The 16,526-nt window shown below is 58.8% G+C and overlaps 1 protein-coding gene across 3 annotated transcripts; it reads left to right on the top strand.

Annotated features, from left to right (window-relative positions):
• The first annotated feature begins 1,124 nt into the window (after positions 1-1,124).
• Positions 1,125-16,276, top strand: TUFT1 (tuftelin 1). 3 transcript variants are annotated; one of them, XM_069878925.1, is made up of 13 exons: positions 1,125-1,184; positions 5,590-5,664; positions 5,934-6,038; positions 6,560-6,646; positions 8,368-8,448; positions 8,782-8,853; positions 9,466-9,579; positions 10,949-11,077; positions 11,753-11,847; positions 12,775-12,880; positions 13,390-13,473; positions 14,418-14,518; positions 15,457-16,276. In XM_069878925.1, the coding sequence occupies exons 1-13, from the start codon at positions 1,125-1,127 to the stop codon at positions 15,509-15,511; spliced, it is 1,164 nt and encodes a 387-aa protein (XP_069735026.1). In that variant the 3' UTR covers positions 15,512-16,276. The 3 variants fall into 3 exon arrangements, with proteins under 3 accessions (XP_069735026.1, XP_069735027.1, XP_069735029.1); XM_069878926.1 differs by lacking the exon at positions 1,125-1,184 and adding an exon at positions 4,559-4,859; XM_069878928.1 differs by lacking the exons at positions 1,125-1,184; positions 8,368-8,448 and adding an exon at positions 4,560-4,859.
• The last annotated feature ends 250 nt before the right edge of the window (positions 16,277-16,526 follow it).

The raw sequence follows: 16,526 nt of genomic DNA, 5'->3' as shown, positions 1-16,526 counted from the left end.
GAATCACCAGGTTGGAAAAGACCCACCGGATCACCGAGTCCAACCATTCCCATCAATCACTAACCCATGACCCTCAGCACCTCGTCCACCCGGCCCTTAAACCCCTCCAGGGAAGGGGACTCAACCCCCTCCCTGGGCAGCCTCGGACACTGCCCGATAACCCTTTCCATGAAATATTTTTTCCTAATGTCCATCCTGACCCTCCCCTGGTGGAGCTTGAGGCCATTCCCTCTCCTGTCCCCTGTCCCTTGGGAGAAGAGCCCAGCTCCCTCCTCTCCACAACCTCCTCTCAGGGAGTTGCAGAGAGCAATGAGGTCTCCCCTCAGCCTCCTCTTCTCCAGGCTAAACCCCCCCAGCTCTCTCAGCCGCTCCTCTTCTTCTCCAGCCCCCTCCCCAGCTTCGTTGCTCTTCTCTGCACTCGCTCCAGAGCCTCAACATCCTTCTTGTGGGGAGGGGCCCACAACTGACCCCAGGATTCGAGGAGCGGTCTCCCCAGGGCCGAGGCCAGAGGGAGAAGAACCTCCCTGGCCCTGCTGGCCACGCCGGGTCTGATCCAAGCCAAGATGCCATTGGCCTTCTTGGCCCCCTGGGCCCCTGCTGGCTCCTGTTCCACCAACCCCCCCAGGTCCTTCTCCTCCAGGCAGTTTCCAGCCAGACTCCTCCTGGTCTGGAGCTGCTCAGGGTTGTTGTGCCCCAAGAGCCTTCCTGTTCTCACGCTGCAGCTGCTTCTCGACCTCGATGTGCTCCAACCTTCTCCCCAGCGGCCTGATGCGGCCACCCCGTTGGAACAGCAACCTCCCCGCTCTCCGGCGCGGGGGGGGGGTCGTGGCTAAGGCGCGGGGGGCGTGACTGGGAGGCGGGCGTGGTTTACGGCAGGGCGCGGTTTACGGCAGGGCGCGCCGTTACGTAAGGGGCGTGGCCTAACCACAAGGGGCGTGGCTCTGAGGAGGCGCGGTTGTGCCTCAGGGGGCGTGGTCACAGCGAGGCGGTGGCGCCCGCCGACTGGGCGTGGCTTAACGCGAGCGGGCGGTCTCCCCGCTGAGGGGGCGTGGTCGGGGGCGTGGCCCGCGCGGCCGGGACTCTATAAAAGCGGCGGCACCGCCCCCTCCCGCGCGTTTGAGGCGATGAACGGGGTGCGGGGCTGGTGCGCGGTGCTGGACGTGCGGCCGCACGGCGAGAGCCCGGTGAGACGGGGGCCCCGACCCCTCCCAGGGGCCGCCACCCCTCCCTCCCCCGGGGCGGGTGCCCCGCGGGGCGGGAGAGAGGGGATCCCGGGAAGGTTTGGGGGGGGTGACCCGGTGGGGCAGTACCGCAGCAGCCCCTCTGTGTCCCAGGAGGGGCTCCGGGGTCCCCGCCGGCCCTGTCTGTGGAGCCGCTCCCCGGGGCTCCGGTGCCCCCGGTGCCCCCCGCTGCGGCCGCTCCCTAGGGCTCGGGGTCCCCGCTGCGGTGGGCGAGGGCGGCAGAGCTCCCCGGCATCGGCTCTGGGGTCCCTCCATCCCCTGTCGTGCTCACGGGTGGCTTTCAGGCCCCCCAGGAGTCCTGACTGGGATGCGATTGTCCCCCCCGTCCTCGATAATGTGATTTTTTTGGGCTGTTGCAGCCCTCGAGAGGCTCGCGGAGCAGCCGGCGCTGCGGGTGGTTTGGCGTGAGTCTGTTTTGGACTGTTCTGGTGCTTTCTCCTTCACTTACAGCAGGACCTCGTGTTGTTCCCTTCCTTATCACTGGGTTTCCCCATGGCGCGAGGATGGGTGCTGGGTGGGGCTGGCGGCACCCGACGCCGGCAGCGCCACGAGCTCCCCGCCGAGGGGGCGAAGCCAGCGTGGCGCTCAGCCATCCGGCGTTTTGCTTTGGTTTTGGCAACCGGAGGGACCCGCCGAAGGCAGAAGCACCATGCCGGCATTCGGCCGCCTTCTCCTGCGCCGCGGCCGCCGGCTCCCGGTGACTCAGCTCTGAGTCTCCTTAGGAGAGTCCCAATTCCCCGCAGCTTTCCAGCCTTATAAGGAGCGATTGCAGCGTTGGGCTCGTTGGGCTGATGGTTATTACGGTGATAAGCGCCTCTGTAACGCCGGCGATGCCAAACACCGGAGTTGTTTGCTGCTGATCCCTGGTGATACCCTCCAGGTCAGGTCAGGCCTGTTCCTATCCCACGGTCGGGACGGACAGACGAGCACCTTCCCCGCGGTTGCAAAATGCCGACGTCGGGATCGCCGGCTGCGGGTGCTTGGATGGTGCTGCCTCTTCTCCTCCCGGGATGTGGTTGGGATTTGCGTGGCTCTTTCTTCCCCGGGAGCGCAGTCGATTGCCTCTCCCTCTAGCCAGGCTTTTCCCAAGTGGGATTTTTTGGAGCTGAACAATGCAAAATTGACAAAAAAGTTTTAAAAGAGGTTTTGGCGCCACTGGAAACCCGCCCCTCGCCATCCTTACCGACGCCGCTTGCCCGCATTACCAGGGTCCCCGCACTTGCCGGGTGGTTGGACCCAAAGGGCCACTGCAATTCCAGGAACGCCTCCCTCGAGGGTGCTGGCCAGGAATGTGGCCGGAAAGTCTCCAGCTGCTGGTGCTTCACTGCAGCCATCACCCAAACCCACCCGAGCTCTCCCAGTCCCAGCTGATTCCTGAGGCTGGGAATAGAAGCCATAAGCAGGCGCTGCTGGGCTGGAATGACTCTTGGGGTGCTGCGAAGCACATGGTTGGGGCGTTAAAGAGGCATTTTCTGTACAAGGTGGTGTTTTTCCAAGCAGGGAAAGAGTGTGAGGACTCCATCGTCTTCCCAGCATCGTCAAAACCCTCTTGTCTTCCCTGAAATCCCCTGTCCCCTCCGCTCCAGTTCCGTGAGCAGGAGGCGAGTGCTGGCAGAGTAGATTCAGTGCCAGCCTGGAGGTAAAGGAGTAGGGAAACGGGGTCCCTGTGGCCCCCTCCTGCTTCTACAGAGTTTGGCACCTCACAGCAGGAGGACAGTGCGTGCCGGCTGTGGTGTCCTGCTACGCTGAGCTGCTTCTCCAGGAAACCATGGGCAGTGAGAGCAAAGCCAAACGTAACCGTGTGAGAGCATCGCCGGGGCCTGGCAGTGTGGGAGCGGAGAGCCAGGTTCCGTGGCTCCTCTCCTCTGTCTCCCGGCCAGGCTGCAGACAAACAAGCTGGGCAGGGAGGAGTTTGCTTTATCCCGGCTGCGCTTCCGCCTCCTGCACCTGCGTCAGCCTCCCTAGAAGTGCTCACCGCACCCAAAAAGCTGATTTCCTCCCCTGGTGGTCCAGAGCGACTGGGTCCAACGCCCAGCTCGTGTCTGGGTATCTCTTGGCCTCCCTGGTGCCTAGGAGGACGGATTCGGTGCAGCCTTGCCCCGCTGGTGTTTGCCTGGGTGTTTTCCTGGTGGTTTGATCTAGGTTTGGCAGCACCGGTGCCGGTTAGGAAGGCCCTGGCCGCTCTTTGCTTCACACCCCGAGCGATCCGTGTCAGCTCAGTGGCAGGCTAATCCAGGAGGCAGGGGTTTTGGGATCGGCTGGGATGGAAAGCGCCCGCGTGCCGGCTCTGGATGGTTTTGGCTGCAGATGTGGCAATGGGCTGGCGCTTAGTCCTTATCGCAGTGGGTGATTTCCTTGGCAGCGTCCCACCCTCGCCTGGGCTTGACAGGACAGGGAGGGCGAATTGAGATCCCAGTGCTTGTAAACAAAGCTGCGAGTAAGGGCACGCGAAGGGATCGCCGACGGCTCTGCCGGGCTTGTGCCGTGCCGAGGCTGCTGCCCCGCATCACGCGCCACTCCGTGCTCCTACCTTGCCTCCTGTTGGCTTTAGGCAGCGCGAAGGTGCTGGGCGATACTCTGCATGCAGGCGCTGCTGTGAACCATCTTCCCAAAGATGCTGCACCCTGCTCCGTTTCTGCTTCCTGACCAGTTTCCTGCTTCTTGGGTCTTGCCATGGAAAACATTCCCTGGAGTAAAAGTTTCTGTCTAAGTGGCTGATGTTGGTGAGCGCTGGCTGAGCCCCCAGGAAGTTTCTCTTGGATGGTGGATCAGTTCTGAAGTCCTCAGCACAGGGAGGACTGGGAGTTGCTGGAGCGAGTCCAGAGGAGGCTACAAGGATGATGTGAGGGCTGGAGCACCTCCTGTATGAGGACAGGCTGAGAGACTTGGGGTTGTTCAGCCTAGAGAAGAGAAGGCTCTGAGGAGACCTTAGAGCAGCTTCCAGTCCTGAAAGTAGCCCCAGGAAAGCTGGGAAGGGGCTCTTGATCAGGGAGTGCAGGGATGGGACAAGGGGGATGGTTTTTGGCTGCAAGAGTGGAGATTGAGATGAGATCTTGGGGAGAAATGTTTTCCTGTGAGGGTGGGGAGGCCCTGGTCCAGGTTGCCCAGAGCAGGGGTGGCTGCTCCATCCCTGGAGGGGTTCAAGGCCAGGTTGGATGGGGCTTGGAGGCCCTGATCCAGTGGGAGGTGTCCCTGCCCATGGCAGGGGTGGAACTGGATGGGCTTTTGAGGTCCCTTCCAACCCCAGCCATTCCATGACTGTCTGGACAGGGCAGGACAGGGTCTGGGCACGTGTTTGCAAGCTGTAGGAGGGCTCCTCGTTTCCTGGGAGCCCGAGCTTCTGCAAGCAGCGTACACAAAATATTTTGAAGACAAACAGCCAGCTTGTTGAGACTTGGATGCGAGGAGAGTGCCTGGCAGAGGGTGGCAGGAACAACTTGACGTCGCTTTTGGAGCAGAGGAGGCTGACGTGGCCAAGGTGTGGCGAGGGGCGGGCACTTGGCACTGCGCGGGCACTACCCCGGCTGCTGCCCGAGAGCCGCTGCCATCGCGCACTGAGCAGCTCCTGCCTGCAGGGTCACCTTGATAAGGACCATGAGCGACCTGGGTGCTGGCGAGGTCTGTCCGAGGCAGGGGGGTTGAGCTGTGCCGTGGGTGTGCGGTGCCAAGCCGCCGACAGAGAGCGGGTGCTTCCCGCAGAGCATTTTGGGTGTCCGTGTGCTGCTTCAAGGCTCCCTCTCCGCTCCAGGCTTCTGTGCGGAAGCTGCCGGAGCTTTGTGTGGAGCTGGATGGGGCTCTTTGATGGGTTGCACTGGTGGGAAGGCTCTGGGTGAGGAGTTAAGCACGTTCTGGCTGGAGTCACCACTGATGCTCATGCCCACCAGCCAGAGAGTGCTCTGCTCAGCCGGGCTGCGCGGGCACAGGGTAGGCAGGGCTGGGGGTGTGTGGTCATCGTGGCAGAGCGAGGAGAAGGACGGATCTGGCAAGGTCCCAGCATGTGAGCTGGGAACGGCGGCTTTCACCTTTCTCTGGGGCTGCCACCAAATGCCGCCCGTTGGCCGTGCCTTAGTCAGTAAGGGCTGTGACTCCTGGCAGAGGAGGGCATGGAAACGAGCCCAGCGACTGCCTTCTAGCCCGTCTGCCTTACCTCAGCCTGGCTGGGCCACGGCTCCTCCAAGCCCCGATGGGTTTGATAAATGGAGCTGTCGTGCGCTCGCTGTGACTCGCGGTCATCCCAGCGCCGCTTCGCAGGTGGCAGCCCATCCACGCTGATGCTGATTGGGCTCTGGAGCTGCATGTAAAAAGACTTTAGAAGAGATCTAAAACTAAAACCTGCCTCTTGTTTTAGGAGAGTGTGAAGGTGCTGCGGCTGACGCTGCCGAATGACCTCCTGGGCGACCGGCGTGAGCAGGTGAAGCAGAAGGTGGGTTCCCCCATTTGGAGATGAAAATACTGGTTTGTGTGTTCATTTCAGGAAGGGGGAAGGGGTGTTTGTTGGAGGATCAGTTGCTTTGTGCTTGGTGAGCTGGAAAACTCACCTCCTGTGCTGTCAAACCCTTCAGTGTCGGCTCCTGAGGCCGTGCTGGGCGCCGCGTCCCTGTGAAGGTGCCTGGTGCTCATTTGACTGGAGCCGGGCAAACCGTTCCAGCCAGTCTCACCTCTCTGAGAGCTCTGCCGCTTCTGTCTCTGCAGCCGGTGGGAAAAGCCTTTGCCATGGTGGCCAACAGATCCAGCAACGGGCACTCCCTGGCCTCAGAGTGCATCAAATCCAACGATGGCGATGAGGAGATCATCAAGGTGCGGTCCCTGGCTTCGTTGCAAAGCGATCTTGTTTCATAATAGGGGCTGGAAAAAGGATTTGTGTGAAGCTACAACGGCAAAAAGGTCCTGATTGTGTGGTCAGGAGGCTTGGTGCAGTGCCGGCAGCACCAGATCGGGGGCTTCCCAGGGGGATGGATGCAGCAGGAACCCAGAGCGGTGGGTCTGGGGCGTGTGGGTCACCAGGGAAGCAGTGGGGTCCCCATCCCCGGGGGCATTTAAAAGCTGTGGAGATGTGGTGCTTGGGGACACGCTTCAGTGGTGGGTGGGCAGTGCTGGGTCGAGGGTTGGACTCAATGAGCTTATAGGTCTTCTCCAGCCTGAACTGTTCTGTGACTCTGGGGTGGAGCAGCTTCAAAAGCCGCCAGGGAAGGGAAACCACCAAGAGGAAACCAGTGGACAAGGTGGCTCGGGAAGTGGTGGGATCCGGTGTCCCGATCCCTGGGCTTTCTGCTGGCGTTGGTCTGGGCTGACCTGCTGCCGCTGTGTCTCCTGGGCAGGTTTATCTCAAAGCACGGGCCGAGAGTGGCGTGAACCACGAGGAGCATGTCAACCAACTGAAAAGTGAAGTTCGTTACATCCAAGAGGTAATTAACATCTGCAGGGCTTGCATGGTGCTGACTGCACCCACGGGGGCTTGTGGTGAGGGTCTGGGGTGCTCTGCTTGCCGGGGTATCCCGTGGGCTTCCACGCGGCGGTGCCAGTGCTGGCTGTGGCACCTGAGCCCCGGCTGAGCCCCAACCGCTCTGGCAAACCCCAGCAAGCCAAACTCTCCAGTTTGTTGACTTGCCTGTACAGGGCAGTAGCCTAATCAAGCACCATAAATTAATTCAGCCTGACTAATTGCTCTGCTATATGGACTGAATTTGAAGAGAATTGTGTGCTGCCTTTCCCCCAAGGCTCTCCCCTGCATGCCTGGGCGAGGCCAGCCCAGCCTCTCGTTAAAAGGCAGTTTCTTTGGAATGTCTCATCTCCCAAAGTAAACTGGATGATGAGGCTCAGGGAAGATTAACCCTTCCCTCTGCTCCTGGTGGGGATGTTATTTCTGGAGAGCTGGTTGCAGGGCACAGGAGCTGTTGCATGCATGTTCTAGTCTGGGCAGCTTCACGTCTCCTGAAAAAAAACAAAAAAGGAAAAAGGGGATAAAATCCCATTTAAAAGTGGGTTTGCTCTCCTGGAGGGTGGTGTTCTGTGCTGGTGGGCAGTGAGGAGTGGATCTGGTGGGGCAGCTTCCACATCTTTGCCATTAGCCTTCCTTCTCTGCCAAAATGCGTGGTTTTCCCCCAGAAGAAGCCAGCCCCTTCCCGCTGCCTCTGGCACCCGGAGCTGCCCAGCTCTGCAGGCTTCAGGGTGCTCCTCACCAGGACCTGATCTCCCAGCCAACCTGGATGGTCCTTCCACCTCCTGGGACTTCTGCTTCAGCTCTTCTGATCCAAGCTTCCCCGCAGCTCGGTTGGGAACAGGAGTCGGGGTTTAAAACTTTTTTAGCAATGGTCGAATGGGACATGGCCCTTGCCTGGCCCGAAGGCTGCACAGAGCCCTGCCAGAACGGCTGAAGCAGCATAACCGCGCAGCGGCGCTTAATTCTGCATGGGAAAAACGGGGCATAAGCTAAACCAGTAAGTCCCGGTGGTTGTACCAGTCTGTCCACATCCTGGGGAAGAGCCCTGCGCTGGGTCACGGTGTAAAACCATAGGGAAGTCTTGGTCCGGCTGGATCAGAGAGTGGAATCGCTGTCCTCAGATCGAGGGCTCAGTTGCTGACCTGAGAGCTGCACTCTTGCTGTGCCCCTTGTCCTGCTGCTGCCCACTCTCTGGCAAACTGCTTCACCTCAGCGTCTCAGGCATCTGAAATCAAGGGGTAGGGATGAAGCCATGCTGTTAGTGCTTTAAGAAAGCGGTTATTTGAGAAGCGTTGGGGCGGCATTTGCCGTGAAAGCCTCTAAATCATTCCTCTGGCTCATTGCTCTGACTAATTCGAGTAGCTGTGAGTCAAGACTCTACTTGTCGGCATCTTGTGGAGCGGGAGCCGGCGAGCAGCAAGGGTCTCCCAGCACTTCAAAGGTGAAGCCGATGACTAAGGCATGAAAAATCAGCACCTGTGCCAGATCGTTGCTCGTTTTCACTGTTTTTTGTTCCCACGAAGGTGTGCCTGGCCAGGGTCACGCAGGCAGGGCTGCAGCAAGAGCCAAGGGTCAAGCTGGCGCTCGTGTGTCGGTGCGGGGCAGCGTCGCAGCCTGCACATGGTTTTTGTTGGGCTGAGCGATGCTGCCCCTGTGGCCCAAGCTAAACTGCCTTGCCTTTGCCAGGCTAGAAGTTCTTTGAAGAAGCTGCGGGAAGACTTAAGTAGTAAACTTGAGAACAGACAAGGAGATAAACAGCACGCACAGGTAATGGGAGCATTCTCGGGCATTGACTTATTAAAAAGGTGTCGCCTTTGGGTCTGGAAAAGGATGGAAGGGGCCGTAAGGATCAAGGTGCTTGTGGTGAATGAAAACCACGATGGCCCCATTTACAGGAAAAGCGTGAGCCTTTGCCCAAGCTGGTAACGAGGAGTCGGGTAGCAGAACGTACTGGCTGCCCAAATGCGCTCTTGCATGTTCCTTTGCGGGAAACTCCGCAGTCTGAGGTTGCTGCTGGGGCCCCCGAGCTGGCTGCATGTGATGGCTCTGTGCAGCGGTGTTGGCTGCTGCTCCATCCCTGTCTGTCTGTCCTTTACGTAGGTTGTGCTGGAGAAGCAGAACGGCAGCTGGCTGTGCCCCGAGAGGCTGCGTGCCGACTCCTGGGAGGACGAGGTATGGAAATAGAGAGGGGGATTCCAACAGTATGGAAAGAAATACTTGGTTTGGTTTGGTCTCTTCCTCCCAGCAGGTGACTCTGAACCTGTTCAGCGTGTGATCAGGCAGCAAACTCCAGTCTTTTTATCGCGATCGGATCAGGAATGGAGTGTGGCTCTACCAAAGTAATAAAAATGTGCATAATACGGGTTTTAAACCTTTGCACACAAGAGCTTTTTAGCGGAAGAAATACCAGGAATCTCGAGGTGGCCGGTATTCCTCCAGCTCTTCCTCTTTCCGCTGGCTGAGGCAGATGCTCTGGGCTGGGTTTTCAGGCTGGGTCGCTGTGGACCTGGTTTGCATTGCACAGGGTTTCGGGTTGCCCAAGTGCGGCTCAGGATGGCACCCTGCAAACAGGGCTTGGAAGGCAACCAAAGGATAGCACACGTTATCTTGAGGGCTGGAAGCTGCTGCTGCAGTGTGGGAGGTGAGGACAGGAGCGCCTCACTTTGTTTCAAGCTGAGAAGGGATGTCACCAGGCTCTGTCACCAGCAGTGCTGCCCACGTCAGGGTGGAGGGCTCCTTTGATGCCTCCCGACTGCTCATCTTGCCCTCTTCCTGTCTCTGCAGGAGGAGGACTGCTCAGGTGAGGACGTGGAGAAGATCCGACAGACGGCAAAGAGGCTCTTCACGAGGCTGCAGGAGGCAGAGAAGCGCCATCAGTTGGAAAGGAAAGCTTTTGAGGTGACCACGCTGCACTTTTCTGCTGGGAGAGCGCGATTTTTTGTCTATTTTGGCGTTTTCTTTCTTTTGGGAGTCTGAGCAGCAGTGTGGGCATGCAATTTGGGCTGCTGGAGGTGTCTAGCTTCTCCCTGTGGAGCAGTGGCCTCAGTGGGCACTGTTAAAACACACTGGGGAGTCCAGGCCTGGCCAAGCCCCAGCAAGCCGCCCCGCATGCCGCCTGGGGGGCAGAAATGCTTTCCCAATTGAAAAGTACATAAAACAAAAGCGTCAGCTGGTTGCAAGGTGGTTCCCCCACAGTGCCGAGCCTTCACACAAGGAGTGTGCCGGAGCAGCAGGGACCACCAAGGGGTCCCAACAGAGACCAGGGCTGTGTCTCCCAGCTGCAGCAGCACTGGCTGTTGGGTTTCTCTTGGAGCTCAGCCCCTCCATCCTGTTTGCTTCGAAAGGGACGAGCTTAGCGGGATGCACACAGACCCATCGCGTGGGTCTCCTTGCCTGCTGAGCGGTGCTGACGAAGCTGCTGTGCATCCACTTCCCTCCCTTCTTCATCCCTGGTGATTAATGGTCCCTTTCGGTGACTGCTCCTGTCCCGGATGGGTTGGGCCTGACTGCGTCACCTGCAGCTCCAAGCGCTGGTGGCAGCGGTGACGTCCCGGCTCCCACCCTGTCCCGCAGACCAAACTGGTCCTGCCCAGCCTGGGGAGTTCCCTGAGGTGGGACAGGGGACGGTGTCCGCTGGCAAAGTGGGTTGCAGCAGTGACCGCTTCCTCAGGCATGAGGATGTCCACCCACCCACAGCAGTGGCACATGCCCCGAGGGCGTCTGGCCTTGTGTGCAGGAAGCCTCCTGGTTTGGTGGCATTTTGGGGTCATTGGTCAGCTGAGATGCTGAGGTTCTGAGCCCAGACAGAGATCCCAGGGGTGGCAGGGACGCATGTTCCAGCAGCTGCTGGTCCTGGCCCCGCTGCCCAGATGTTCCTGGTGCCTGAGCTGGTTCACCTGCTGCCGTGGGGACAGCCTGGTCCACTTTTGGCACCTGAGCCATTGATGCAGACGTGGGGCTGGCACTGAAGTCTGTTCCCTGGGCGTGTGGCTGAGAGGAGCCTGCAAAGAGCCCGGAGCATGCATGGCTGGGAACGAACGTCTCCCACATTTGAGGAGCTTTTGTTGCTGCAGCATTTAACATTCACCACTTTGAAGCCAGGGAGCTTCCTGAGGAGCTCTTCTCTCTGAACCATGTCAGGCTGTTTGCCAAGGTGTGCGGTGCCTTCAACCAAATGCGCCTGCCAAGGCTTCAAGCTCCACATCGTTGCTTCCTTGGCTTGGGTGCATGAGGGTTGGGGGTAGAAGTGTTTCCATCTTGTTTGCAGAGGACGGTCTCGCAGTACCAGGAGGAAGCCGAGCAGACGAGCTCTGCCCTGCGGAGAGCAGAGAAGAGCGTGATGGAGAAGGAGGTGCAGGTGGATGAGCTGCAGAGGCTCCTGGCTGGGATGGAAAAGGTATGGGGAGGATGAGCAGAGCTGCCTGTTCCCACTCTGCTTGGGGGGTCGTGATGAGTTTGGCAGCGCTCAGTACAGACCCTGCAGCAGGTCCTGGGCTTCCCACCATCCTGAGGGTTTGACTTTCCAGCCAGGTTTAACCCAAAAGCATCATGCAAAGCCACCAGCTGGAAATCGGTTTTATGCTCTCATTTCCCAGGTCTGGCAGATCTGTGCAAACTCTTCCAGGTATCCTGGAAACGAGTGTGCAGTCCAGCCAGCGCCCGGCCCCTCTCGCGCCAGCAAGAACACTTCCTCCAGCCTGGAGTGTTTTGATTTTCCAGCTGTGGTCTGCTCCAAACAACATTAAAGTCGTAAATCTACCAGCGCAGCGTGAGCCCAATCTGGCGCTGCCTTCCCTGCGCCGACAGCAGGGAGGGAGCCAGGCTGGTGCCATGCCTGTATCCTAGGGGTAAAGGAGTGGGATGTTGGCTGTCGGTCACCTTTGCGGCTGCCCGTGTCTGTCTGTCTGTCTCTCGCATGTAAATTTAATGCCAGTGAACGCAACCCGCAGATGCAGAGGGAGGCTGAGCCCAGCCTGCACGGCTCATTGGATGTTTGCTGCACAGCGGAGGCTGGGGCGCATGTGTTGCAACTTGTTTCCCTGCTGCAACTTGGCCTCTCGCTCTGCCGCAGGAACACAGGAGTTTGCTGCTGAAGATGAAAGAAGGCGAAGCAGAGCTGGCAAGGCTACGAAGCGTAGAAGGTGACAAGCTCGCCGAACAAGACCGGTGAGCCTTGGCCTGCAGCTCGGCTGCCAACTCCAGAGCAAGCCCACGCCGCCGGGTCGGGGTGGCAGCTCGCTGGGGCATGACTGCACATTCCTGCGAAGGGTGTGTTTGCGCTCTGGCTTGCAAAACAGCACCCTGCTCCCCGGAGGTGACTCATCGCCAAAATACCTCCCGCAGTTTTGATTTGCTCCAAGAGCTCCGCAGCTCCAGAGCCGAGCTGCCCCGGAGACCTCTAGCGGCCCCGCTGCGGGCTGGGAGCTCGGGGCAGAGCCCCAGGAGCCTGTGGAACAGCCAACTCGCCCCGTAATGTCGGATTCATTCCACCCAGCTGGTATCCTTGTGCTCCAGGGGTTAATTGGGAATGGCTCATTTCTGGAAGGCCTTGTTTGTGGCCTGACTCTTCCTGATGTTCCTGTGTCCCAGCAGTCTGTGGTTGCTGCTCGTCTTTGTGGCTCCTGCTTGAATGGGTTTTGTCTCTGTCTCTCCTTACCTCGCCTGCAGGAAAGCTGAGGAGGGGCCCTTGATCAAGGGGATAGGACGAGAGGAATGGATTTCAGCTGCAGGAGGGGAGTTTGAGATGAGATCTTAGGAAGAAATTGTTTCCTGTGAGGGTGGGGAGGCCCTGGCCCAGGTTGCCCAGAGCCGTGGTGGCTGCCCCATCCCTGGGGGGGTTGAAAGCCAGGTTGGATGGGGCTTGGAGCCCCTGATGCAGTGGGAGGTGTCCCTGCCCATGGCAGGGGGTAGGACTGGATGGGCTGTGAGGTCCCTTCCAACCCAAACGATTCCAGGATTCTAAATACTTAGAGATGCGTGTGGTTGTACAGGAGACCGGGCTGAGAAAAAGCTGCTCTGGGCACAGTTGGGTGGGTGCTGCCATTCTGGGAAGCCATGCGATGGCTCCTGGACTCCATCATCTCCTCTTCCCAGGTCAGCCCAGCTGGAGAAGGAGGTGGCTATGCTGCGGGAGAAGATCCACCACCTGGATGACATGCTGAAGAGCCAGCAACGCAAAGTCCGTCAGATGATTGAGCAGGTGAGAGTAATGAGACTAGATGGGGAGTATGTGAGCGCAACCAGGGTGGGACAGTGCCAGCAGAGCCTGGGAGGACTCAAATGGGGCTTAATAAAAACAAATGAAGAAAAGAAAAGTCTCTCTTAAGCTACTTGGGAGCAAAGAATTGCTGTAGGGTCGAGTCTCTTTGCAAACCGAAGGTGGCCCAGAGCCCTGTCCTGCTGCGGGGTGACAGCTCAACTGGCTGTGACAAAAGGGGAAGTGGGCAAAAAAGAGGTAAAAAGATGGTAAAGTGGGGTTAAAGTAAGTGTAAAACTAATGCTGTACACCCAGTGTGGCTGCTGGAGGGGCAGAATCTCATGCGGTGTGAGCAGAGGCTCCATCACCCTGGGCTCAGTTCAGTTTGAGATGGTTTATGGCTGGTTTGTGCAGCTCTTGAGCTAGTGCTGGGGGGGGTAACATGTGGAACGAGCTGCCTTCCCTCCCAGGCGTACACGAGGGGGAAATTCAGCTGCCGCAATCTTTTCCAGCTCCAGAATTCCAAAACGGTGATCCAGGGCAAAGATGCCATGATCCAGGAGCTGAAGGAGCGAGTCGCTTACCTGGAGGCTGAGGTGCGTCTCGGCGGGACCATTTCAGGGGCTGCACGGGATTTGCTTCAAGCTCAGACCCCCTTGACTGGCTTTGCCCCATGGGTCGCAGCTCCCTCGTGGTGCTAAGCATCACTCTGGGCAGAGCGGCCGGCAGCAAAGCCCTTCCTGATACCAGCAACAGCTTCGCATTGGCAAACCTGCTCTGTGCAGTGCTGGGGGCTGCACCGCTTTCCCTGGCTGCTGCGATGGCTCCCAGTGAAGCAGGGAACTCGAGCTGAGCCCAAAATAATCTCATCGGGCATGTTTCTGTGGCAGCGCAGACCCTGCTTGCTCACAAAGTTGCAGCTGAGTGCGTGTCAGAAATTAGAGCTGCATTCCAGCCTCTAGGATTGTAATGAGTGTCAAATCGCTCATCTTCTTTGGAGGAAAACCGAGCCTGCATTGGCATTTCTAGTGCTTTCTTCCTTCCTCAGTGATTTATTATGCCTGGAGCAGTGGTGGCTGCCCCATCCCTGGAGGGGTTCAAGGCCTGGTTGATGGGGTTTGGAGCCCCTGATCCAGCGGGAGATGTCCCTGCCCGTGGCAGGGGGTGGAACTGGATGGGCTTTGAGGTCCCTTCCCACCCAAACCATTCCGTGCTTCTAGGACATTGCCAATCCTGGCACGGGGAGGCTGTGTGTGAGCACACCCTGCTGTGAACCTGGGTGGGAAATGTGCGTCGCGAGGGATCGTGTGCTGGTGGGTTTCTGTGCTGGCTGCTCAGCAGGGCTTATGACCCATCCTAGCTCTCCTGCAGCAAGCAGTCCCCATGCAGAGTTGGATTTAATTTCCCTCCCACTTGAGCTGCCCCATGGCAAGAGATCCCACTGGGGTGTTGCTCGGCCAGCGGGGTGCGTGCCCAGCCTGCCTGTGCCCAGCCTTCCCATCCCCAGCAACCAGTGCTAACGTGGCTTCATCTCTTAAAGAACCTGGAGATGCACGACCGCATAGAGCACCTGATCGAGAAGCAGGTCAGTCGGGGCGGCCCCAGCTCCAGAGTACGCTCCAAGTCGGAATATGTGAGCAGGTACGTGGGGAGCGTGTGGCCTCCAGCAATCCTGGGTACCCAGTGGCTTCATTTGCAGGTCCATGTCTCACCTGGGGTGGTGGGAGCTGCAGGGTGGGAGTCTTGGGAAACAGTGGTTGGGGTTAGAAGAACTCTCTGGAGCTGATCTAGTCCAACCCCCTGCTGCAGCAGGGTCACCCAGAGCAGGCTGCGGGGTTTGGATCTCTCCAGAGACAGAGACTCTGCACCCTCCCTGGGCAACTGATTCCTGTGCTCTATCACCCACACAGTTTTTCCTCCTGTCCAGGTGGAACTTTCAAGGCTCCAGTTTGTGCCCTGTGCCCCTTGTCCTGGCGTTGGGCACCACTGAGCAGAATCTGGCCCCTCCTCCTGCCCCCCACCCATCAGATATTAGTGGGATTTCCTCTGTTGTCTCCTCTCTGGGCTGAGCAGACCCAGGGCTCCCAGCCTTTCCTCCCAGGAGAGATGCTCCAGGTCCCTCCTCATCTCCGTGCCCTGTGCTGGACTCTCCAGTCATTCCTGGTCTTTCTGGAGCTGGGGAGCTCAGAACTGGACACAGGACTTGGGATGGGGCCTCTGTAGAGCAGAGCAGAGGGGGAAGAGAAACTCCCATCACCTGCTCCCCACGCTTCTCTCCAGGCACCCCAGGACACCCTTGGCCTTCTTTGCCACTAGGGCCCGGTGCTAGCTCGTGGTTAGCTTGGATCCACCAAGCTCCCAGGTCCTTCTCCACAGAGCTGCTTCCCAGCTGGTCAGCCCTGACCTGTCCTGGTCCATGGGGTTGTTCCTGCATCCCTCCTTCAGGGGAGCACAGGGGGCAGAGGTGCCTCCTGTGAGTGGTTTGGGGTTTGCCAACAAGCACAGGACCTTCTCCCTCAGGTTTTCCCCTCTGACCCCATCCAGTCTGTCTGCCTAAACCAACCCTTCCTCTCTTTCAGCAAAAGGCTGTCAGGCCCCAAGCCGCTCCCTCTCATTCGAGTAGTGGAAACATGAGTTCCGAGGGCCGGTCAGAGCTGAAGACTCTCCCCTTGTTATCGTTGACTGGATTTCCCTGCTTGACTGCCGTCCTCTGGCCTCTGTGCTCCCAGAGTCCCCCTGGAGCTGGGGGTGAGGGCCAAGCCCTGCAGAGCTGTGGCAGCCGAGGGCAGCCGGAGCCAGGGTGGTCCTGGCAGAGGAAGGAGGTTTGTGAAGTGCCCACATTGCTGTCCCCACTGGGTCCTGAGGTCATATGGATGCCAGTTTGGAGACTGGGACCTGGCCCCAGCATGGACACGGCAGCTCTCTGGCCAGGGTTGTTCGGTGAGAGCAGCCGCTGCGTCTGAAGGGCGTCATCTGAACAGAGCCCCCCTTCAGCTTGCACCTTGCCAACACGAACTTGGGGTTTAACCTTTTTGGGGCTAAAAAAAAAAAAGAAAAAAAAGTCCCTCTTCTAAAGCAGAAAGAAATCCTCCTGAAACCGGACTCCTTCCTACACCACTGCCCAACGTGTGACAAGCTGGGAGCCTCCACATCCCATCTCCAGCACATATCTGGCTCCCCTGGACTTGGCAAAGGCTCACATGGCCCAAAACTCATTTTATCACCATGCTGTCTGCAAGAGCGTAGAGAAATTGTACCTGATGCACGTGTAGTGTTTAAACCCAGAGGCGGTTGGGTTCGTTACGTGTATTTATTTCAATAAATTATTGGTGTCTTCCACCAATGTGGGGATGGGCACGATGGCGGCCCTCCACCACCTCCGCAGGAGCACGACAAGGACTGCCTGTCCCACGCTTGAACTGGAAAACATCATCCCATGTCCTTGGGGCTCGCCAGTCGGTGCTTGGTGCATGTGCCGTGCTCGGGGAAGGAGCTTGGGTGCAGCAAGAGGAACGGCGCTGGCGTCTGTACCGGTGTTCACAGAGAAATACACATGCCTTAACCCTGCCGCCTGGAGTTGGTTGAATGGATGGCAGCAGTGGGAATGAACTGGGATGTGTGGAGCTGGGCTTTGGGTTGTGCTCCCTGC

This window comes from Phaenicophaeus curvirostris, chromosome 29, assembly GCF_032191515.1.
Source record: "Phaenicophaeus curvirostris isolate KB17595 chromosome 29, BPBGC_Pcur_1.0, whole genome shotgun sequence".
Lineage (NCBI taxonomy): Eukaryota > Metazoa > Chordata > Aves > Cuculiformes > Cuculidae > Phaenicophaeus > Phaenicophaeus curvirostris.
This window is presented reverse-complemented; position numbering and strand designations above follow the sequence as displayed.